This window comes from Abramis brama (genome assembly GCF_963993115.1).
Source record: "Abramis brama genome assembly, chromosome: 17".
NCBI lineage: Eukaryota > Metazoa > Chordata > Actinopteri > Cypriniformes > Leuciscidae > Abramis > Abramis brama.
Window position 1 is genome coordinate 15473732 of NC_139979.1, and position 25369 is coordinate 15499100.

Genomic DNA, 25369 nt, shown 5'->3' on the forward strand with positions numbered 1-25369 from the left:
GATATGGAACGCAGACCAATTCCTTTCTTTTAATAATTTACTCATACAGTACAATTGATTTAATCATTATCAAGTCATTATCAAATGAATTAAGTAACTTCAAACTTTTGAGACACATGAGGTGAAGAGAACTAGACTCACAAGCAAAAACCTTTATTTTGAAGCGAGCTTTTTTCAGCTCCTGACAAAGACTGCCGTACTATCTAGATTTGTGACTGTGCATTGCAGTATTTACATAGACATTTCAGTTCAAATAAAATACATTGTAAGTGTTTGGATTTCTGCATTTATTAAGTAAATAGCCAAAAGAAATAGTTGTTGTGTGAAATTTAATCAGGCATCTGTTTAGCCGGTCTATCATCTCAACAGAGACTGAAGGACCCCTTATGGCTCAACAGCAGCACGAGTGATTCTCTGTGGTTAGTAAAATAAACTTATCTAAAGTCGTTGTTTTTGTTGTGGTGTTTGTATTTAAACTGAGTAAAATGAATTTTTGCAATGGCGTTAATCGCCGATAATGTATTTTTTATGGCTGCGTAGTGTTTAGAGCTACACTAGTATGCACACTGTTGTAAAAAGTAATCATCATATCAAACGTTTAAGTTATAGCTAATAGCATATATCTGGTACTGTAAATTGTCTTATTAACTGAACTGATAATATATTATATGTACTCATTTGCATGATGATTCTTGTGGCGCTCTGTTTTGTCATCTCATTACTACATTCTATTGCAATACAATATACATGGGAAGATATGGACCAAACTGTGCATTTTGTTTGCTGTGTTTAATGTTTTTATGATGATTTTATTTGGAGAATAATTTAAATGTAAAGGAACTATGAAATAGAACCTTATTACCTTAATAATATGTCATATTTAATCCAGTATGTGATGCTCAAAACCCTTATTAGTGTTGTTTTACTTTTTGTTACAGTCCTTTTTTCTTTAACAACTGAAGAATGTCCAAAAAAAGAAAAAGGCAAGGCGATTTTCAGAAAAATAAGCTAAAGGTTGGCCAAACGAAGCCAAAAGCTGACAATGCAACAGACGTCAACTTCAGATCAAAAACTATCCGTTTACCAGAGCAGCTGAAGCATGGGAGTTCAGGACCGACCACACACAGGAATCTCGACATCAAGGTACATAAAATGCACAATCTCACACTTTCCACTGACCCTCATCTTTCTGTGGTACTTATAGAGGTGTAACAATACATAAATATGGACTTCATAAACATAAACATTCCATCCATCTTGCTAGCGTTATTCACACTCATTTGCAGGGTCTGCGTCACACACACACATTTGATTTGGCACAGGTTTTTCACCGGATGCCCTTCCTGACACAACACATTCACACTCAAACACACTCCTATGGACAATTTAGCAAATCCTATCCACATAACCATGTATGTCTTTGGGGGAAACGGAGCACCCAGAGGAAACCCACGCTGACACTGGGAGAACATGCAAACTTTACACAGAAAGGACTCCTGGCTCAGCTGGGGATCTTCTTACTGTGAGGCGACAGTGCAACCCAATCGTGCTGCCGATCAAATGACTAACAATATGATAAATGCAACATATTTATTTTTAAGATGCACCTTTATTTCGACACACTCATGTTAGTCACATCAGCATTGTGTCACTGAGCTGTCATCAAATATTTGATAAATATTTGATAAAGTTTTAACATTTTATGGACCAAATTGTTATTATTATTATTATTATTTTAATTTTTTTCAAAACTGGAGTATTGGTGGATCCCAAATGGAATACAGAATTTTCTTTTTCCAAATATTTCAATTAAATGTTAATGTTATGTTTTGGTTGCATTTGTGAGTTAATAAGAATGTAACAGGTTGTGCAAAAATGGCACATACAATTGTAATATCGATATGTTGATGCGTTATCGCATTATGGCATGTTTTCAGGGATCTGCAAATATCGTATCACCAGCTAAGAGAGTCAGTGTCAGATCATATTGTGATAAAACATCCAATTTACACCCCTAGTTCATTATCTTTTTTTTATACCATGGTCTGGGTGAATACTCGATTCTGATTGGCTGCAGGGTGATAAAGGACACCTAGTAAAGGAGTTCTGGTGAAACTGACTGTTTACCGTTCGAAATGAATAAATAAATGCGCTGGCTACATCAGCTGTAAGTAACCATAGCAACAGGCAGTCAAAGTACAATTTACAATTACAAATTACAATTTATTGTATCAAAACAAAACTGAAGGGTTCTACGAGCTGAGTGGACTATAAATATCTCAGAAACCAAGTTATTGTTTGTAAAAACATTAGATTTCGATTGTAAAACTAATTAAAATATAAAGTAATGTTTTAAAAATGTGTTATTTGGCAAGTGACCATGGTATAAGCGGGTTAATGCCCTTCGAGGTGTCCATTGTCAGGTATTAATGGACTTCGGCGGACCTCCGCTGCGTGTCGGACGGTTCATGCCTCGCATTAACCCTTACTTAATCACACTTCCATTGTCTCTCTCTCTCTCTCAGGATCTGTTGTCCCAGCTGCACCACTTCAACAGTAACGTGAAGCAGGGAGCTCTGGTGGGTTTGCGGGAGTTGCTCTCCGCTCACCCTACTCTGGTTGAGCAGCATGCGTCAGCTGTGCTCTCCGAGGTGGCGGCCCTCTTCACCGACAAAGACGGCTCCGTGCGCGCAGCTGCAGTTCGTCTGCTGCGTTTCATCGCTCAGTGCATCTCCGCCGAACGCATAGCACCCTTCTTCCCCTTGCTCAGCGCCCACCTCACTTGTGCCATGACCCACATCTCAGAACCCATCCAGGAAGATGCTCTCCGGGTCCTAGATGTGCTGCTAGAGCACTATCCTGGACTTCTGTCTCAGAGACATACGGTTCTGCTGGCCAATTTTCTGGAGCTCATCTCCCAAAGGCGGAAAGCTGGAACAGGGCTGGATAAATCTGGGAAAGGGGGCTATTCTCTGACTATCAGCACAAATCGCTCGGTGACAGCACAGCAATGGAGACTTACTGTGCTGCTCAGGTATTGCACCAAAGAAAATTTACATAAAAGTGTGTCACTTTCTGTGTAGTTTGCTATGTTATTATTTATTGTACCATAATAATTTGTGCATGCGCACATTTTTAGGTTGGGCAATTTTCTGCAGGCAGTTGTTGAGGAAAGACCTCTGGAGGAAGACGTGATCAGTAGGATTGGCCTTGGAATGTGGGCTGGAGAGAAAGGCTCGGTGATGCCTGTAGATGTGAGTTGGGAGGAGCATGTCTTTGGAAAGGGCAGGATCCAAGTGTTTGAAAATTCTGGAGCCGTGCCCACCCCTCGCTCCACTTATCGCCTAAGGTGCGTTTCATTGTTACATTAAATGATTGCTGACTAATTTCTCTTTTCATTATCAGAATGTCCTTCATCATGTAGACCAACTGAATATTGCATGAAAGTTTGTTGTTTATTTCAGAGGTGCCCAAACTAGGGAATGAAAATTGGCCCCTTATGACCTTTGATTTGGCCTGCCATGCAGTAAATTGCAATGTATTTTGTCTAATTTAGCTTCCTTTTTTTTTTTGCATTGTAAATGTAGAGAATATAAGTAAATATTAAAAAAATAAAATAATAGAATGCCCTTTTTGAGGTGCTGGCACAGTAATGGAGTAATTGCGCAGTCATGATATTGAGGCAGTGACACACAGACAACCAAGACAATTTTTTGTTTTGTTTTACTGATGTCAGTCTTTTGTATAATACTCAGTCTAATTGTTTGTTTTCATTGTACTGAAAGTTTCAGTGTAAAAATCACATTTTGTAACTGCCTTAGTTAACATCACAAAATAATGTTTTTTTTTTGTTTCTGTTTTTAACTAAATTATTTAAATCATAAATGGGGGTTAACCACTTTAATTTTAATATAGTTCCTTAAATTTATAAGTTGAAATAACGCAAGATTGTTTTTGCCCACGGCCCTCAATTAAGTTTGTTTTTGGCCCTTCATAGAAAAAAACTGGTTGATATAGTTAAATGTTTTGTTAACCCAAAAATGAAAATTAAGTCATCATTTACTCACCCCTGGTGCCCTTCTTTCATTTTGGACCACAAAAGGAGATTTAAAAAAAAAAAAGTGTCCCGCTCGAGCTGGTCCATATAATGACAGCGAATAGCGACCAGCATCCAGCTCTGAAAAAAGACACAACATACCGTATATTCCAAGTGTTCTGGGGGCATCTCTTTTTTAGTTTGATCATGGTCACTATTCATTGCCATTATATGGTCTAAACCTACAAATGCAACTCATTATATACACTATATAAAAGGTCTCTGTCTCGTCCTGATCTCTATCCGCTTCCTCCCTGCCTCTCTCCTATTTGTCCTCATATCTGTCTTCTTTTTTTTACATTCAGTGTATTTTGTTGGAACCTTTTTGCCATTCTACACTTTGTGTCTGTTTTGGGGGGATGGACAATTTTTAAATTAGAATTTTTTAATACAAAGGCTTGGCAATTTTTAATTGTTTGTTTATTATTCATGGAACAATGCTAATTACAGTAAATGTTTTCATTAATAAGCATTTATATATGGATAAGTAATAAGAACTTTGTCTAGTGCTCTTATGAATGTTTCTAGCATGACTTTGTGAAAGGTTAACTAGTAAACTGATTGAAAAAGCATAGCCTTCTTCATGGTCAGTGTATTTGCATATTTGGCATATTTCATTCTGTAACCTACTTGTTCTACAGATCTGTGCACTAGTGTTATTATGCTACTGTTTTTGATAGTGTTGATACCGTTTCTTACATATTATATCATGATGATCATTGTTTTGTCTTTATGTCTGTTTTGTGTAGGCCTGACTCTAAGCCAGGGGCTGGAATGAATAAGGAACTCTGCTCAGCTGAGACAGTGCAGGGCTTTGCAGGAACCTTGGTGCCTCTGTTGCTGGAGATCTGGGTTGAGGCGGCAGGTGGAGAGCGCGTGCAGATGGACAGCGGCCACCTGCTCTCAGCCGAGTCCATGGCTCTTATGTTCCAGATCCTCACCATACTGCAGTTACTGAGAAGACTCACCCCACAGAGAGACCAACAGGACATACTGGTACATACACTTACACTGCAGTGGCAGCATCACTGATGTTGTACAGCCAGGTGTGCTCACATAAACCCTGTTTCCACTGTATCGTGCAGGATGCCTGGTTCCGGAACTCATACCTGACAGATTTCAAACAACACTTCATGAAAAACTTCCCCTACGGCCTGCTGGAAGTAGCAAGACTCAAGAAAAAAGCTGATGGAAAGAGGTGACCAAAAAGTCCATATGCTTTATTAACAGACATGATGGTAATAATTGTAAGTGAATGAAGCACAATTCATTTTTGTGATTCCAGAAGTTTCAAGAACTGTATGTTCTTTAATAAAAACAATAGTTATGAGAAAAAAAAAGAAAAAAAAAAGTTTTCAGTTTACATCTTGATTGTATGTTTTTAAGCATTTTAAAATTTAGATTTTTTTGAATATTTTATTTATTACCAACCAACCAAACAAATAACACTAACCCCCTCTACTCCCCAGCCCTGTTATGCCAGCTGGACAAAAGGTGTAAAATAATTTAAAAAAGACATAACCAATTAGATTATAGTAGATTACCCAGTTATAAAACGTGTATACATTATTGCACATCATTATATGTTATATATTCTATGTTAAAGCAAACTGTTCTTTTTACTTAAATTGATGATCGACTTCTAGATATGTTTGTTAGATTATTTGAATATATTAATAATAAGAATCATTATTTCATTTGAAATCACCCTCCTAGGAGTCCTCCTAACACTAGGAGTCCTCCTAGTGTTTAAGAACTACTGCTCTATATGAAGGTAATTATCTCTTTTTTTGCTTTTAGGATTAGGCTACAAGTAGCAAGCGAAACGGTTGCTGGGGGTAACGTGGAACCGTTGGCCGTAAACGTCACATTGTGTCAAGTTATGGTGACACTCAGTCTTAGGGGCCAGGATCACGTAGCAGTCGAAGATGCTGACTGGCTCGGACCAATCAGGGTCTTTATTAGGGAGACGTTATCCAGTGGGGGCAAGCTGAGCTCAAGGCACCTGGCAGCCTTACTGGAGGTGGTGTGGAGAATGATTGTCACCCAGCGCAGCCGAGGTGAGAACCTTTTCTTAATAGAGGACGAAGTTTTGTTTTCTAATAAAGGTCTGCTGGATATAAAATGTGTGTGTGTGTGTTTGCAGTGGTGACAGATGATCTCCTGCAGGCTGTGTTTGTGCAGTACCAGCAGAGGAACCTGAGTGTGAGCGTCCGCACTCTGCTGCTGCGCTTCTTCAGTCAGCTCTACATTCAAGAGCATCAGAACCACCCTCATATTGCTAGGTAGGTGCCCACCATAAAAAAATTTCTGGACCCAAACCCATTTATTCCAGCGTCAATATTTTTACACACACATACACACACACACACACACACACACAATTATCCTTTTATTCAGCAAGGATTAATTAAATTGGTCAAAAGTGAATGTAAAGACATTTGTTATAGATTTCTATTTTAAATAAATTGTTCTTTGGAGCTTTCTGTTCATCAAAGAATCCTGAAAAAATGTATCACGGTTTCCACATAAATATTAAGCTGTTTCCAACATTGATAATAATAAGAAATATTTCTTGATCAGCAAATCAGCATATTAGAATGGTTTCTGAAGAATCATGTGACTCTGTAATGATGCTGAAAATTCATTTTTGACATCACAGGAATAAATTACATTTTAGAATATATTAAAATATTTTTGTTTTTACTGTATCTCTGATCAAATAGCTGCAGACTTTGTGAGCATAGGAAACATTTTTAAAATTGACCCAAAACTTTTGAACTGTGTATCAGCCTAGTTACAGCTCATTGTCTAAGCTGGGAAAGGAATAAGTATTTAAAAAAAAAAAAAAAAAAAAAATTTCTAGTTTATAAGGGGGTTGTACAGACTAGTCGACTGTAATGCTCTGCCATGATGCTTTAAGCTTGACGTCGACTAGTCGCTGATCATGGCCTATGCAATCGCTCTCTCACTAATGCATTTAAATATCTTTACTGTGCTATTTTATCTGTGTCTGATTTAGAATGAGCAGAAATCTGTGAAAAATATAATGACCCAAAGACAAAAGAACTGATAAAAATAAGCTATGTAGGAGCAATAGTCTTGTGGGCAGCGCGGTGTCATATGCCATAGCTGTGCACAAGGCAACTTGCGTTCGAGTCTCAGCTGTCAACCCAAGGTTCAGGCTTATTTGTTCATGACATCATCAGCGACTATTATCACATAAATGTAGACTTAAAAAAATCTGAAGTCGTTCAACCTCTACTGGTTATATATGTTTAGTTTTTATCTGTATGGTCTTACAATTTTGCCATATTTTTTCCATGTATTCAGGTTTGTTTGTGAAACGAGTTGTATTTAAGTAAACTGAAGAATCCCCCCTAGCATATTTTTATTGTTTAAGTCTAGAAATGCACCTTGTGATAATGAGAAGAGTCTGAAGTCTACCTCTCTTTCAGGAGCAGGATTCTGGCGCGCTGGTTGGCGTCACTGCCGGTGCAGTTGGTTCAGCTGGGCAGCAGGAATCCTCAACTCTCAGCACAACTGCTGGAGACGGTGCAGCCAGCTGCCGCGAGGGGCAACAAAGACCTTCTGCAGAGTCTTCAGAAAAATGCCTGCGGTCTCTATGGTAATCATATATGCCCATACACAAAAACAACTGTTTAGCATACTCTCTCACTACTATAGACCTCATGTAGCCCCACCACTTTTCAGCACTGAGCTCGTTGTGTTCTGTGTCACAGCATGAACGTAAGATCTTACGGATGAGTAAATCTTCCCGGTCTGCTTCAAACATAACAAAGCTCATGTCAATGACTTTCATTTGCTCTACAATAAGTAAATTCACCAGCTAATTGCTGTTCGACAGGGGTGCCATAGAAATATACAGAGCTGCCGCAAAACAGAAGTTCAAACACAAAATTCTAAAGATGGCTGTGCGCTTGTTTCTCTGGCGCATAAGGTCTATAGTGTGTGTGTGCATGAGAGAGTCTTGTGTAAGAGAACGGGCGGTAGTGAGGGAGAGCATTAGAGTGGTGGCGTCTCTGGTTCTGTGTGTGATATAAGCATTCTGTAGTTTTGTGTTTCGGGAGCACAGCACTCTCTTTGTGTGTGTTAGCACTCATGACATCAGCAGCGTGCGTCAGCAGCTAATAATGTCTGTCTCTCTGTGATCACTGACAGGACAAAACTCTTTCTCTCTTACTTTTTTCTCCCTCTCTTCTCACTTGCATTCTTTCCTTCACTGTTGAGTGTTAGCATTTAGATAAATCTGTCACTAGGTGGAGCTCTTTCTTTTCCCATCAAGTTTCACAATCAGAATGAATAATCAATCTCAAAATAGAGCAGTCAACCCCTAAGGGTGATTCGAGTTTTAAAATAGCAGTAGTTTTCTATGTATTAGTACAATTTTATTTCATAAATGTTTTTTTAATTATTGTATATATTTTTTTTTAGAACTTTTCCATGCTGAGCATATCTATTGTATTAATGTTTCTCGGTTTATGCTAATCTGTGAAATATATTTGTATGTGATCATGTCGCAGATCCACAGGACGGCTGTGTGGTTGTGTTGCCTGTGGAGTCCCAGAAGAGGCTGGTTCAGATTCTCCATTTCCTGCCAGCGTTTCCCGCAGAGCTTCTGGCATGTCTCAGCCAGGTCTGCAACACTGGGAGAGTGTCGGCGAGCCTCGCCACAACACTAATACGCACCATACACCTGAGGTATGAGGGTTATGACACATCAGCATGCACTAATGCAGTCCTTAAGTCTGCTTCCAGTGTTCCGCTCTGGGACATTTTGAAATGTTTTTGTAAGGTTTTAGAAATGAATTCCACAATGTCTTTGCATAATCACTTGTGAAATAATCTTCTGTTGTTGTTTTTTTATGTAGAGTTTATCACTACTTTTCATCATTGAATGAAATACATATGTGCTAGGTTTTGGACAAGAGATTTAATTTAAGAATTAATTTAAAACAGAATACTTACATATATGAATTTCTTATACACTACTGCTGTAGTATATTCTCATGAGTCGAGCGTTGCCAAACATAATACGCAACACTTTATTTTGATGGTCCACTTTAGACATTCTACTAACTTTAAGTAACTTTGCAACTACAGGTCAACTAGCTATTTGTTGAGTATTAGTCGACTGTTTGCTTAATATCTGGGAACACTTTATTTTGATGCTCCCCCAACAGACATTCTACTGACTATAAGTAACTTTGCAACTGCATGTCAACTTATTCTACTTACCAGAATCCTAACAGTCTACTATACAGTCTACTAATACTCTAATGACTGGTAGTTGACTTGCAGTTGCAAAGTATTTAGTTAGTAGAATGTCTAAAGTGTAACATCGAAATAAAGTGCAACACATAATACTTGCTAAAATGGGGAAATAAGTGCATCAGTGTGGATTGTTATGCATATGCAGCTCAGCCCTGGAGGGGAGTGTCTGTCTGCATCTGACTGATATGTTTAGAATGTGACTCTGATTTCTACGACTGCCGAGAGGAGACAGCAGCCTCAGAGTTTTCACTGCTAATAGAATCAAACAATTTAACCAATCAGAGACAGCCAAGCACTCTGCAGCATGATAAGAGGATGGCCAATTCTCCCACTTAACTCTGATTGGCCGTGACCATTAGTCATTAACCGCGATTGGCCGTAATGCGGCGGAACGGAGCCACGAGTCACTGCGCAGTGAAGCAGAGGTCATACTGCAGTAAGTTCAGTATATTCAGAGTTATCGTTGTCTTTGGTATACGCAACACTTACCCCCGGTTTCACAGTCAAGGCTTAAGGCTAGTCCCAGACTAAAATGCATGTTTGAGCTCTTTTAACTGAAAGCAACTTGCGCTGACATATCTTATGTCAGTGCCATTGTTTTGTCTCAAGATGCACACCAGTAATGTTTTTTAAGGCACGTTTATAAAAACTATTTAATTTTCACTTAATTTAACTAAGGCCTAATCCTGGCTTAATCTAAGCCCTGTCTGTGAAACCAGGCCTTAGTATTTTGCAGTTTTTGGCAAGTTGTAGTAACATAATACACTCACATTAAAAAGGGGTTTCAGAAATATTGTTTAGTGAGAGTGTCTTCAGGAAAGGAGCAGGGATGGGCATTTTGAGTAGTTTTATTGTTGATTACTCTTAACACAAATAAACAAGTAATTTATTTGAATGAAATAAAGAGTTAGAAATAAGAGATATGATACAAAATCAGCCTGTTGCTTTATTCACAAATGCTGCATCATTAACTTAAACCATCATTGCTTTCATCAATGTAATTAATAATATGCTGTAATAAAAACATAAATAGAATAATTTAATGAAATGGCAAACAGACGGTACTTAGACACTGTCATCTCATTAGTGTTGTTATTGTTAACTAAAACCAAAACTATTCAAAATCAATTTTGCTAATTAAAATAAAGCTGAAATACAGTAAAATATTAGATGAAAAATGTGTGAAAATTAGAAATGTTTCCTATTGAAATAGGTTTACGCTGAATTGCTAATATAAATCCGTTATAAAATAAAATAAAGCTAAATACAAATATTTTAAATAGAAAACTAATACTACAACAAAATGACTAAAACTTGAACTAAAATGACAATATAAAAATAAAAGCTAATTCAAAATATTAATAAGTACTATAATAGTAAACAAATAATAATAACATAGTGCACCTCATATACAAAATACACATCTTTATAAAGGTTTATCACATTTTTATCATTTCATATGTTCTTATTTAGGAAAGTCTTATAAAAGGACTGATCTGATAAGCTTACAAGTGTAAACTAGTCGTGTATGATTGACAGAATATTCCTTTGTGAGTTCCTCTGCATGCTGAGGGCCTTAGGCTGTGTGCAAGTACATTTGTGTGTGTATCTTTGTGACATGCTGTGTCCCCACTGTGTTTCTTTTAGTCACTAGCCTAAAGCCACTGTTTTATTTGTAGTTTCCCCTTAAATCCTAAAGGGAGCAGAACACACTGACTGTGTAACTTAGAGTCCCTGTGTGAATGTGTCTTGGTTACACCGCCTTTCCTCTGGGCTCTCTGTTTGCTCATAACAACAGCACTAGGCTAAGTCTGCTCGGAGACCTACAGAGGGCAGTGTTACTCTTTAGATAAGACGTTGAACGATCGTCTAGGTCCCTGCTAAGAGTCGCACCGAAATTCCAAAACAAATGCTACGGCAAGTGAATTCACACTGACTGCACATTTGAAAAAATCTGGACCCATGACAGGATTCCTCCGTGATAAGCCAAGCATCACTTAAGGCTGCTTCTGTTCATGGCAGAACTGCGTGACATGCCGTTAAGAGAGCCAATCCTCTAAACAACATGAACCGAACATTTTGTCCTTCGCAAGAATTTGGCTTTGATCACATCAGCGAAATAAAGCTAACTCTTGTTGAGTTTTGAATGGTGGCCATAGGGTTCAGAAAGTGTTGCTAAACTTAGACAAGAATGGCTAATAGTTTAGCAATAGAGTGTGTGTTGTTATATTATCTGTGTGTGTGTGTGTGTGTGGCTGGCACACAGAAAGACAGTGAATAGTAGCACTTTTTTCTAGGGGCATCTCTCTGTATGTGTTTGTGTGTCCAGACTCCGGCCCCTTTTTACTAATGGTTTGATGGGAAATATGCCAATCAGTATGCATTAAGGAAGTCCAGCACATGCTCATTCCACAATCACAAGAGAAATGAAATCAAACAAGTAAAAGATCAGATACCCATTCACATTATTAGCCTTGAGGCTGATCCACATCAATAAGGGAGAATCATAAGACTGCGTGGATTGTCCCTGAATAGCTTTAACACACACACTGGTTCTTTCTGATTTCCTTCTCAGAAAAGCGTGACTATAAAATGGTTACTTCTAAAATATCTTGCCATAAAGTTATCGCTGAAGCCTTGAACGCACACATAGAAGCACAGCATCACATGGAATCCAGCCTTTTATGGCTCATACATGCAATTCATTGCAAATGAATGAGAAATGAGAAATGGACAAATAAAAGTTCCCCAAAAGCCTGTTGTGTCATATTTGACATTTACATTAACATGAAACAAGGGTATATGAAAATTCAAGTAAACCCAAGTTGCTTCAGTCCAGTAAATGTTTATCTTACATTTACTTTATAAAAATCATTAAAGATTAAAGAGCAAAAAAGACTTAACTTGATACAAAAAACGAAATCTTGATATAGCATTCATTCCTACACATTATTATTTTTTTAAATGGATAAATTATCAACATGATCCTGTGCTTCAGGAATGTTTTAAAATCTTCTGAAGGAACAGTAAGTGATGTCTGCCATATTGTGAGGATGACCCCAGCGTTTCCTTAATACCGTGAGTGTTCTCATTTGCTGAAAGTGAGTGTGTTTGTGGTGGGAGGTTGATTTCAAAGGAAATGAAGGATCTCAGATGGCCAGTATTTTTAGACTGACATTCTCACCACACGCACACACACAGGTACAGTGTGAGATGTGTAACGGGAGAGCGGATCAGTGCCGGACCACTGCACAGTAATGCGTGTGTGCTTCCCCGCAGGTCTCCTCTGAGTGGCTGGTCGAGCAGTTCACAGGATGTGCCAGTGAAGGATGTAGATTACCTCAGTTTCTTTTTCACCACACTAACAGGTGCGCGCACACTTGTATACACACACAGATCATGCATCACATTCAACGATACTAGTACTGACAGCATGCTTGATATTGATATAAAACGGTGTTCCCATGATCCTGTGCTTCAGGTTTCTCCTCTGAGATGTTGCGGGCCCTGCAGGACACGGATGAAGATGGCCTGTTGCCCTCCTCTACACTCTCGCCCCTCAGTGTGTTCGCTACCACCCTGGAGCAGTTTCTACATCATTGGGATGTGGTGGAGGTGATTCTCTCTCTCTCTCTCTCTCTTTTATCTGACAGTCCCTTTCTCCACTTTCAGCTGCTCCAGCATGTGTGTTATGTCAGTTGTTCTGCTTTCAATCGCTGTTTCTAATCCTGTTGTCATTCACTCTGTCCCCTGTGAGCGCCCCTCTCCTCTCTCATCTAGTCTGGCTTGTGTCAGTCATGCGGTGGTTCTGGTGTCAATCCACTCGTCTGTCTGCAGTCTGTTGACTGCATTTGCATTAAACGTTTGCCTGGGACAGCATTTTCAGCATTAAATATTTTTTCTGTCCAGTGCTTAATTTTTTATACACAATAATAACAATATGTGAATGAAGAAAAGTCCCCATGAAATTTAGATGAAAATCAAAATATATAATTTAAAGACATCACATTATTGTGAAAGGCAAAATAGTTGAATAAACATGATTAAAAAGTGCCTTTAGAAGTCAATATATTGATTGTTGTTGGGTTTTTTTTGCACAGTATTTCATCTGTGCTAAAAAAAATTGCTTTCAAAATTGAATTTTCATTAATTCAATGTTGAAAGTGCTTCTCAAAGCCATTCCATTTGTTACATTGTTGCAAAAACGTGTAACTTCCTTGAATATGTAATTTACACACGGGTCAGGGACACAGTTAATTGCGATTAATATTAATGTATTGTTTTTTCATAATTAATCACACTAAATGAATGCATTAAATTGACATCTCTAATAGCACAGAGCCCCTAATGTGATATTTGCCTGATAAAACCTGAGACTTTTGTGCGTACACAAGTAGCTTCGAAATATATATTTTTTCTTGCAAAATAATATTTTTGCACAAACAAAAAACGGAAACTTTTTCATGCACACGTGAAAATTATATATACATTAACAGGAAACGGTAACAGTATTTTCCTGTGCTCACTAGAGAAGTGCACTTAAAAAGTCTTGGTTTATAAACCAAGAAGTGTTTTGAACCAGGTCATGCTGTTCACCTTAATCGCATCGTCTTTTTTCATGCTAACCTGGTGCAATTTTCAACTTCTACCAAGAAGCAGGTGTTCACTTGAATCAGCGCAGGGCCACTTGGGCCAAGTGTGTTTTAGTTTCCCCCTGGAGACGGCCAGTTCGTTGAGCAGAGGGAAGGTTTATCGCATCGCACCGGTGTAGGTGTCTCCATATTTCAATAAGGGCTGGTTATCAGAGCGCTCCTGGCTAAAGCAAATGCTAATGCCAGCCAGCGGACACCATCACCACCTGACATTTTACACGGAAATTAAAACCCAACAAAACCACTCCCTCGGGCCAGGGTCTGACTCTTACTGCCCCCCCCCCCCCACCCCCCCCCCACCCCACCCCACCCCTTCTCTTTTTACTGCACACACACAGCTAATTCTTCTATGCAATTTTCTCTGGACTTTCATTTTTTGTGTCCAAGTCAATCAGACAGTATAGGTGTAGAGGGACGGCTGGCATCTCCGTTGATACGGTAATGAGGAGTGACGGGGGAGATGATGCCAGCAGGTGAGGCTGATGGAGAATAATGGGCCTTAATGAGGAAAAGAGCCTGATTCCCTCCTCGCGTACACAAGCACAGGACACGCTTTCTCTCAGCTCAATCACTTAACTTGGGTTTAATTAGAAATTATTTTTAACAGTAAAGAAATTGCCTTACAAAAACACATGTAGCATTTTGGTACAGGTTAATTGCAGTCTCAACCTTGTGGGAAAAAATGATATTAAATAAAGATATATTTAAACCATTAGATACTTTTTATTTATTATTTTTAATAATTATTTTTTTAATTTGAAAGAATACTTATGTTGATTAAAGTCCAAAGTATACTTCAGCTGTTCACTTTCCACGAATTTTCGTCATTAAGAGGGTTCCCGGAAGTCCACGCGAAGCCCAATTTTTGATAAATAAAAAAAACTGTAAAAACAGTAATATTGGGAAATAATATTACAATTTAAAAGAAGTTTTATTTCTGTGATGGGAAAGCTGAATTTTGAGCATCATTACTCCAGTCTTCAGTGTCACATGATCCTTCAGAAATCAGTCTAATATGCTGATTTGGAGCTCAGTTATTGATCATTATTGGTTCTCAATTGTTAAAATAGTTCTTATTCTTCAATTTTGCTGCTTAATATTTTTGTGGAAGTTAAATTTTTTTCAGGATTCTTCGATGAAGAGAAAGTTCAAAAGAATATATAGTGTATTTGAAATAGAAATCTTTTGTAACATTATAAATGTCTTTACTGTCACTTTTGTTCAATTTAATGTGCCTTTTGTTCAATTTTATGTGCCTTTTATTTATTTATTACACACACACACACACACAGACACACACACACATACGTGCGTGTGTGTGTGTGAGTGAGTGTAATATATAATATATATACAGTGAGGAAAATAAGTATTTGAACACCCTGCTATTTTGCAAGTTCTCCGACTTAGAAATCATTGAGGGGTCTGAAATTGTCATCGTAGGTGCATGTCCACTGTGAGAGACATAATCTAAAAAAAAAAATCCAGAAATCACAATGTAGGATTTTTTAAAGGGGGGGTGAAATGCTCATTTTCACTCAATCTCCTGTTAATCTTGAGTACCTATACTGCCCTACAAAGGCAAAAGACCTTAAGTCGCTAGAGTGTGGAACTGAGAAAAATGACTTTAAAGATTTTTAGTTGTCCCGTCAAATTAATTATAGGTAGGACACTGGAAATCTGGCAAATAGATGTTTTAGTAATGGAAATTATATACATAAAAAAATCTTGAGCTCAAAATTGATTTTTGACCACTATTTTAAAGTTACTGTGCTCTGCCTTTGTATTGTCGGCAAAAAGTGAGAAGTCATGCCAAGGCAAAAGGCAGTAACTTCCACATTATCAATATTTGGTTGCTGATCACCATTAACAAAATCATTATAGTAACACCTGTATAAAATCTAGTGATCATGGCATTTATTGTGTATGATTTACAATTATTTATAGCCATCTACTTATTGCTATCATGGGCTTTGGTTGCATTCTGATGGCATTATTAATACATTTGACATGACAAAATACCTCCATTGATATATTAGTCCAGCATTGGCTCGACCGTGTTTAGGGCGGGGCTGAAGGCGCCGGTGAAGTTTTGGCACTCTGCCAGCTAGATGCACGAGTGTTTCAACCAGGTCCTGTACCCGAACTGAGTGAGGCGGGGCTTTAATTCTTGGTTGTATTCATCTGATACGGCAATGTGTAACGTTTTTCTGTCAACTCTGCATAATCCTTCGCGATCGATATCGCACGTTTGTCGACGGCGGGTTCAGATCATACCAAATGTTCTGACCGCAACACTGTGCAGGACAAAGCTCTGAGGACATCAGAAGTTAGAGGGACTGATAAGCGTACAATCTGGTAGGTAGCATTATTTGATAGAACACCGGCACAGTAACTTCATATTGACGCGCGGCTAAACAAAGGCAGAGTGCCGTAACTCCATTTCGAGCGTTCCAAAACAAAGCCAAAGAGCGGTAACTGATGTTACGGTGTTCTGCCTTTGTTTCTCATGGGCTTTTGGAAGTTACTGTTAAGACAATTCATTATTTTCTCGAAAAAACAACGGAATTGATTCAAGATACTTATCCACATTATAAAGGAGGTCTTGAATGTGGCAAAAATATAAATAACTCATTTTCGACCAAAAACGAAGTTACGGTCTTTTGCCTTTGCATGGCAGAATAGAGTAGTATTGCATCCTTCATATCTCCAAAAAGTCTTTAGTTTTATTATATTTATAAAAGAAAGATAGGCTGTACCGAGTCTTTCCGGAAAAAAACGAGCGGCTGAAGGCGGGCCGTGTGGGCGGAGCTAAAGCTGTGCTAACGCGCCGAGCTAACAACACACAGAGACATTTGAAGCAGTTTTACTCACCGCCCGGTTCCAACGCACGACCGCGAACCTTTATCATTGTGACTGCTCGATCCTTAAGCATTATACGATCTGCAAATCCGTCGATCTGGGCTTTGTTTATAAAACAATCATCGTCGAAATGCAGGGAACAAACAGTCTTGCACAACCTCCGTTGATGCTCTGGAAAAACAAACTCCATCCACTGGTCCCTTAACGCTGGGTTCTTTGGGAATCTGTGCAGGGTTGTCTTGCCCTGGCAACCAAAAACCCACTTCTTTGGTGACATTGACTTCCCTAAAGCCGAGCATAGCGCTTTGATGGGCGTACTGCTTTCGCTCTCTTGCTCTGGTCTACGGTTGCGCGCGCGCCCGCGTCCTTCCGGAGAAGTGCCCTTAGGACCCGTATAAGGAAATTCCGCTACATCTGACGTCACACATGCCCATACTCGAAAAAAACTTTCCGAAACTTGTGAAAAACCGGAAGGAGCATTTTTGGAACAGAAATACTCCTTCAAACGTACAATTTAATTTTTGAAACTTTGTCCATGTTTAGCATGGGAATCCAACTCTTTAACAGTGTAAAAAACTCAGTATGCATGAAATAGCATTTCACCCCCCCTTTAACTATTTATTTGTATGATACAGCTGCAAATAAGTATTTGAACACCTGAGAAAATCAATGTTAATATTTGGTACAGTAGCCTTTGTTTGCAATTACAGAGGTCAAACGTTTCCTGTAGTTTTTCACCAGGTTTGCACACACTGCAGGAGGGATTTTGGCCCACTCCTCCACACAGATCTTCTCTAGATCAGTCAGGTTTCTGGGCTGTCGCTGAGAAACACGGAGTTTGAGCTCCCTCCAAAGATTCTCTATTGGGTTTAGGTCTGGAGACTGGCTAGGCCACGCCAGAACCTTGATATGCTTCTTACAGAGCCACTCCTTGGTTATCCTGGCTGTGTGCTTCGGGTCATTGTCATGTTGGAAGACCCAGCCTCGACCCATCTTCAATGCTCTAACTGAGGGAAGGAGGTTGTTCCCCAAAATCTCGCAATACATGGCCCCGGTCATCCTCTCCTTAATACAGTGCAGTCGCCCTGTCCCATGTGCAGAAAAACACCCCCAAAGCATGATGCTACCACCCCCATGCTTCACAGTAGGGATGGTGTTCTTGGGATGGTACTCATCATTCTTCTTCCTCCAAACACGTTTAGTGGAATTATGACCAAAAAGTTCTATTTTGGTCTCATCTGACCACATGACTTTCTCCCATGACTCCTCTGGATCATCCAAATGGTCATTGGCAAACTTAAGACGGGCCTTGACATGTGCTGGTTTAAGCAGGGGAACCTTCCGTGCCATGCATGATTTCAAACCATGACGTCTTAGTGTATTACCAACAGTAACCTTGGAAATGGTGGTCCCAGCTCTTTTCAGGTCATTGACCAGCTCCTCCCGTGTAGTTCTGGGCTGATTTCTCACCTTTCTTAGGATCATTGAGACCCCACGAGGTGAGATCTTGCATGGAGCCCCAGTCCGAGGGAGATTGACAGTCATGTTTAGCTTCTTCCATTTTCTAATGATTGCTCCAACTAGTGTTGTCAAAAGACCCGGTACTTCGGTACCAAGTCGGTACTAATTTTTTTTTAAACGTCACGGTACCAGGTTTTCTCAAACCCGGTACTTGATGCGCGTGCATGCCCGAAGCGCGTGCAGTTGCGTCCTCTTCATAAAAGCGCTGATGGCGATCGGCGGTGCTGCTGCTGATGTGGTGCTGATGTTCTTGCGCGTGCAGATACGTTATTTCAAATGGCGCGCGGCAAGCGCGCTCATAATAGAAGCGGCGCGCTCGCTTTTCCATGCGCGTTCATGGATGCATAGCAACGACAGACGCCACGGGAGTACAAACGCTTGTGCGAACTGCGCTCTCCATGACGACGAGGAAGTGTGACATAGGCCTATTAATTGATTTCTAGCCCTTGCATTAGCTTTACTACTAGATATATTTATGGAGATGAGAAATAAAAAGCCGTCATTAATATCAGTCCGTCAGAAAAGCAGTTCTAGTCTTATTCTTGGCTGGATAACTCTTAGCAGGTTTAAAAAGCCCTTTTAAAGTTAAATATGAATACAGTTTTGGATTAAATAAAAGTATAGTCAAGTCAAATAAAACATATTTTATCTCCTGTATAGTTTGGTAATGCTACAATAAGATACCATTCATTAACATCTAACATAACACATTGAGTGAACAATATATTTTTACAACATTAATTAATGTTTGTGAATGTTATTTAATACAAACACTTGATTGGTCATGTTTGTTCACTTCATTCATTGTGCATTAAATAATGTTGACAGAAATAATGTTAACTTTTGATTTTAAAAATTTATTTTTAAATTAACCCCTAAAGGAGAATAATTGCGACAGTATATAACTATTGTTTTTTTGTTAGGTCATTTTATCTAATGTTATCTAACAAATGGAATCTTATTGTAAAGTGTTTTTAATACTACAGTTTCCATCTTTGTAACTGTGATATACACTTTAATATAATTATGTAAATTTAATCTAAATTAAGCTTTGGTACCGAAATTGGTACCGAGAACCGTGGATTTTCACTGGTATCGGTACCGAATACTGAAATTTTGGTACCGTGACAACACTAGCTCCAACAGTGGACCTTTTTTCACCAAGCTGCTTGGCAATTTCCCCGTAGCCCTTTCCAGCCTTGTGGAGGTGTACAATTTTGTCTCTAGTGTCTTTGGACAGCTCTTTGGTCTTGGTCATGTTAGTAGTTGGATTCTTACTGATTGTATGGGGTGGACAGGTGTCTTTATGCATCTAACGACCTCAAACAGGTGCATCTAATTTAGGATAGTAAATGGAGTGGAGGTGGACATTTTAAAGGCAGACTAACAGGTCTTTGAGGGTCAGAATTCTAGCTGATAGACAGGTGTTCAAATACTTATTTGCAGCTGTATCATACAAATAAATAGTTAAAAAATCATACATTGTGATTTCTGGATTTTTTTTTTTGATGATGTCTCTCACAGTGGACATGCACCTACGATGACAATTTCAGACCCCTCCATGATTTCCAAGTGGGAGAACTTGCAAAATAGCAGGGTGTTCAAATACTTATTTTCCTCACTTTATACACACACACACACACACACACACACACACACACACACACATCTCCTACCCCAAAAGACTAAAGGTATTGCTGCTGAAAATTCACAAGAATAATTTTTTTTTTTTTTATATATTAAAATAAAGTACTTTTAAATTGTAATAATATTTCATGATATTACTGTTTTACTGTATTTTTGATCAAATAGATACACCCTTGGTGAGCTTCTTTCGAAAACATTAAAAAAAGTTATTATTCCAAACTTTTGACCATAGTGTGTAGTTTTATATTCAATTTTTAATCAATTTCAATTTTTATTTTTTATTATGAAAATCATTTTAGCACTTTTTTTTTACAGCCCTGCTGGAATATCTTAATGTGCTAAAACAAAATGTGCTAAAAAAGTGTGCTTCTAATCCTATTGGGATTTCACATCACACTCTTAAAGAAAATTCTCACTTACTGTTTCTCAGATATATAGCTCGGCAATTAGCATCAAATTAGGTTTGAGTGGTGTGTGTGAGAGAGAGCGAGAGCACATGGCTGCTGGGGGTCCATTCCTTTATTGCCAATCAGGCGTCTCTAATCTAAAGCATGCGTAATGTGTTCTTAACACTGTTAGCCTGATTAATGTCTGATAATAACCTGCTCTGAATGACATTCTGTTCCGCCTTCATCTGTTTAATCTAATCTGCCCTAATGCTATTAGCACTATTAGATTTCTCACACACATACACTCACACACTTATTTATTGTTTGTGCTCATAAAATATCAGTTCAGAGAGTGGCAGGGTGTCGCTAATCTGTCCAGTGTCAACTTCCATTACAACAGACCGGTCCAACCCTTTGAGCCCGTCACTGTATATTTGTGTGTGTGTGTGTGCTATAGGATTCTTTGTTCTCTGCAGACTTCTCTTTTGTCTGGGCCTGGGGATTTATTTTTGTCCGACCTAAACCGTTTGTATGTGTCAGATGTTGTGATGTATAATTCAAGGGTTCTTTGTAGACTGAGATAGAAAAGGTGTCACCTGCCTCTCAGCTTTCAGGCTGTGAAATGACTCTCTTCTTAAGATGTTTCTAAAATCTGTTTATCTTCATTTCATCTAGTTTGATTTCTATCAACTTTGCCATTTTTACACTAAAATCAGATGTATAAAGACATGATAAATGAAATGTTACTTTTAACACACACATATATATATATATTTTTTCTGCTCATGACAGTATATTTTGTGATTTATTTTTTTCTAACTTAATAAAATATTTACTTATAATTATCATTTTGAATTTCTATTTATGATGAAATTATATATTTTATAAATTAACTTAATGTTTTTATTTTTAATCAAATGTATACTCTGTATATTATAATTTCGGATTTCTTTTTTATGTTTTTAATAAGATATATATACTAATTGAAATATACTAATTAAAAAATATATACTTTGTCAAATACAAAGTTTAACGTACCATTGAATCAAAATTGGTAATTCTTATTTTCTTATGTAATGTTGCAGTGTTTATTATAAATGATTTATCCATGCACATCATTACTTAAAAATGCCCACTTTTTTACGATCCAATCAAATCTCGATAAACAAAATCCAGTCCTGCCCTTTATTGCTTCATGCTTCACTTGGATATACATCACAACAGAGAAGAGAAGTTGGTCACAATTTCTGTTTCATGCTGACATTAAGGGTGCATTAATGCTGCATTTCATGTCCATAGAACAAAAGCAGCATCAGAGCCATCTTTAAGATGTGTCAGCTGCATATTTTAGTAGTGCATTTTAGTAGAATTTGGAGGTGCTCAGAGCGGCCTCAACTCTGCTGTGTGAAAACTTAATTTACCTGCTCAGTTCATCAACATCTCTTCACTGTGTTTGTAGGTGGTGTGTCACTGCCTGGACACCCTGGGATCTCGTGCACAGTGTTTTGATGTAATACAGAACGCCATCATGAAGAATCTGGTGAGTGAACGTGTTTTTCTACTGAATGTTTTGCATGCGAGTGGGCAGTGGAGCCAGACACGGTTTGTGGTGAGACTCTCTCCATCTTTTTGTAGTGTGGACTCGCCGTGGTGCCAGACTGTGTGTGTGCAGCGATTTTAAGGTGTGTTCCCCGGTTACTGGATGTCAACTTCCTGCCCAGCGACACACTCCTCCACTTCCTGTCTGACTGTTGCCTGAGCATGCTCAATCTGCTGCTACAACTGGAGCAGAGTGCCCGCAAGAGGTGTGCTCGCTAACACTCTCGCACCCACACACACACACAATATTTGCATAGAGTAACATTTATATACCACAACGAAGACTATTGGATAATACAGCAAAGAGAATTTGGAAAACAGGACTGGGGAAAGTCCAAAAAGGGCAGTCTCATGAAGACCGCAAAATAAAAATTTTTTAAAAACATTTGAAAATAGTTGCTTGTTTTGATGTGCCTAAAAGTTTTTATCAGCAATCTATTTATTCAGAATTAGTATACAAGTGTCTATTAATTTGTCTGTAATATATAAGAAATATTAATTATAATTATTCTGAATAATAATAATAATAAATATATAATCATTATTTATAAATATATAAACCAATTATTAATATATTCATAAAATTTTTGCCACCTTTTTTCACATATCATAGCACATGCGATCTTAGTTACAAACTGGGGCTTGTGGTTAAAGTCACCATGAAATCGAAATGGACAATTCTTGTTTTTTATGGAATATTTCAGTATTATAAATGATATATCCGTGCACATAATTATTTAAGGCGGGACAACCTGTCACTCATGAGTTTACAGCAATAGTAAACCACTACAATCCAATTCCACTGGACAAAAATAAGTCCCACCCTACATTTTTTCTTGTTCGAGAATCTGTTTCCCTCACAATCACGTCACAATAGTAAAGAAAAGACTGTTGCAAACTTCCGCTTTATGCTGACTTCAAAGAAATGGGCGGTCCAATCTAACGCTCAAAACGAAAACTAAATATGTTGTCAAAACGTTTATCTCCTTCAGGGATGCCGTGTGGGAGGCATGTTTTGCTGCGTTGAGTGCGGTACCGAGGCTCCTGCGATTGGTCCTGCAGTCTTTTCGCGTGTGCGACCTGTGTGAGGAAGAGCTCCCCCTGTTGGCACAGATCCTGTCATTACTTCTTCAGCATACTCAATTACGCAACCACATGATGGCCAACGCCAGTCTACTGCAACAAATCATACAGGACTTAACGGTATGGCACATCAAAATATGTAATGTGTAATGCTTAAAATTGCATGCATCCATTTTAATTTTGCTTCAAAAGATCAAACTTAAAATGCTTACATATTAAAAATTTAGTTTAAAAGTTTAAAGCTTAAACTCACACTGCCGACACTCTTTACTGTTTGTTTTTGCAGCATTTCTATGGTGGAGAGACTCGCGAGCAGTGGCTGACTGACTTGCTGTACTGCTACAGCGTGACAATGTCTGGTCAGCGGGCCAACATGGCCATGAGGGACATCTATTAACTGCTGACCACAGCCATTCATGTTCTTTTTGTTTTCTGATTCCAGTCGTTTTGTACAAAATGAAGAAAATAAACCTTGTGATAATGAACTGATTAGTTCGGTTTCAGATTTATTGCACATTTATGAATATAGACCTGGAGATTTTTTTTTTTTTTTTTTACCCACTGTTTCGTAATCAACTGAATTCATGAAATAATGGTATTTACTCAAAGCAACTGGAACATACAAACAGCTGCTGCTTTAAAGTTTCTTAAAGAATTCTGAATTTAAAAATGGGAACACTATGTTCAAACGTTTGGGGTCAGCAAGTTTTTTTTCTTCCAAATAAATTAATACTTATATTCATCAAAGATGCATTAAATTGATCAAAAGTGATATTTGTATCTTTATAAAATACTTCAAATAACTGTTGTACTTTTTAACGTTCTATTCATCAAAGAATCCTGAAAAAAATTATCAGTTTTTACAAAAATATTAAACAGCACAGCTGTTTTCAACATTGATAATAAGAAAAAATGTTAACCAAATATATTAGAACAATTTCTGAACGATCATGTTACAAAAATTGCATTTTAAACTATTAAAATAGAACACTTTTTTAATAGTTTTTAAAAGCTTACTGTATTCTTGTTAAAATAAATACATCTTTGGTGAGCATAAGAGTGTTTCAAAAACATCAAATTAATCTCACCAACCTCACACTTTTGAACGCTAGCGTAATTATTACTCAGGATTAAGAACAAAGTCTGAGGTAAGATGATTCTAGCAAAAATGACAGCAAAATCTTTCCCTTCTTAACACATAAATTGAGGTATCTTCACTTTTACAAAATTTATTTACAATAATACATCAATAGTAAAAAAAATACACAGAGTACAATGATTTAAAATGATGAATAAAATGTATTAATAATCCAACCCACTCAAAAATAGGGCTGGCGATAGAGTATAAGAATACAATGCCTAGATCTGTAACAATATCAGAAATGGGCTGAAAATATGAGTATGTTTCAAAGAGAGGGGCAGTTCAACAGCCTTGTGACATCTTTAATGTAAACTCAGTGGTCTCCCATGCAGGTGGTCTTATGTAAGGCGTCACCCTTACGACAGGTATATGACCTGTTGTTGACAGAATGAAAGGTTATCTAATACATTTGTTGTGTTTGTGGTTTTAACCTCTAACCTCTGCAATAATCAAGGTGATACTGCAGATTTCATATGTAAACCCAGACACGGACCATGCGAGTTCACTGTACCTCATGCAATAGTTTAAATAGACATCAAATGAGTTTAAGTGCATATAATCCCTGTGTCTCTTAGAGAGATTTAGTTCCTGTAAAAAAAACACATGTTGGGGTCCATTGTGTGGTGTTAGTTCTTAGTTCTGTTCTGACTGCTTTGACTGCCAGTACTGGATGGGCGTAGATGGTAAGAGTATTGCTTTGCCTGATTTAAAGAATCCACCAGGCTCACACAGTCGACGGCACTCACTGTGGATCAAGAAAGCACACACATATGCTATCAGTCAAACATTTGGAATAATTATGATTTTTTATGAAGTCTCATTAGGCCAGTCCACACTGCACCAACAAACGCTGACCAATGCAGACAAACAGCAGATTACAGTATGTCACTTCTAAGACGTTCCACGACCTGACAAACACTGATTCAATGGCGAAAACGAGCGCTGACCAATGACAACAGACATTGACGGGTAACACTGATTCGACAAAACCTGATGAAGGGCTGTTGCCGTTGGTCGCCATCTGTCAGTGCAGTGTGAATTGGCCTTTAACATACATTAAAAACAGTAATATTGTGAAATATTGCAT

At 38.1% G+C, this 25369-nt stretch overlaps 2 protein-coding genes across 2 annotated transcripts in view; one reads left to right on the forward strand and one right to left on the reverse strand.

Moving 5' to 3' along the window:
• Positions 1-165: 165 nt before the first annotated feature.
• Positions 166-23630, forward strand: tex10 (testis expressed 10). The gene is made up of 16 exons (XM_084088070.1): positions 166-419; positions 939-1143; positions 2526-3034; positions 3140-3349; positions 4846-5092; positions 5182-5294; positions 5897-6156; positions 6243-6381; positions 7555-7724; positions 8641-8818; positions 12671-12759; positions 12873-13006; positions 21919-21999; positions 22095-22264; positions 23051-23261; positions 23428-23630. Exons 2-16 carry the CDS (start codon positions 964-966, stop codon positions 23536-23538), a joined length of 2802 nt encoding a protein of 933 aa, XP_083944196.1. The 5' UTR covers positions 166-419; positions 939-963; the 3' UTR covers positions 23539-23630.
• The window catches only part of invs (inversin), a 32451-nt gene continuing 30702 nt past the window's right edge, over positions 23621-25369 (reverse strand). Inside the window, exon 18 of the mRNA XM_084088069.1 lies at positions 23621-25027. Within this exon, the coding sequence (XP_083944195.1) occupies positions 24909-25027 (119 nt within the window). The 3' untranslated portion in view covers positions 23621-24908. The remainder of the gene's footprint in view (positions 25028-25369) is intronic.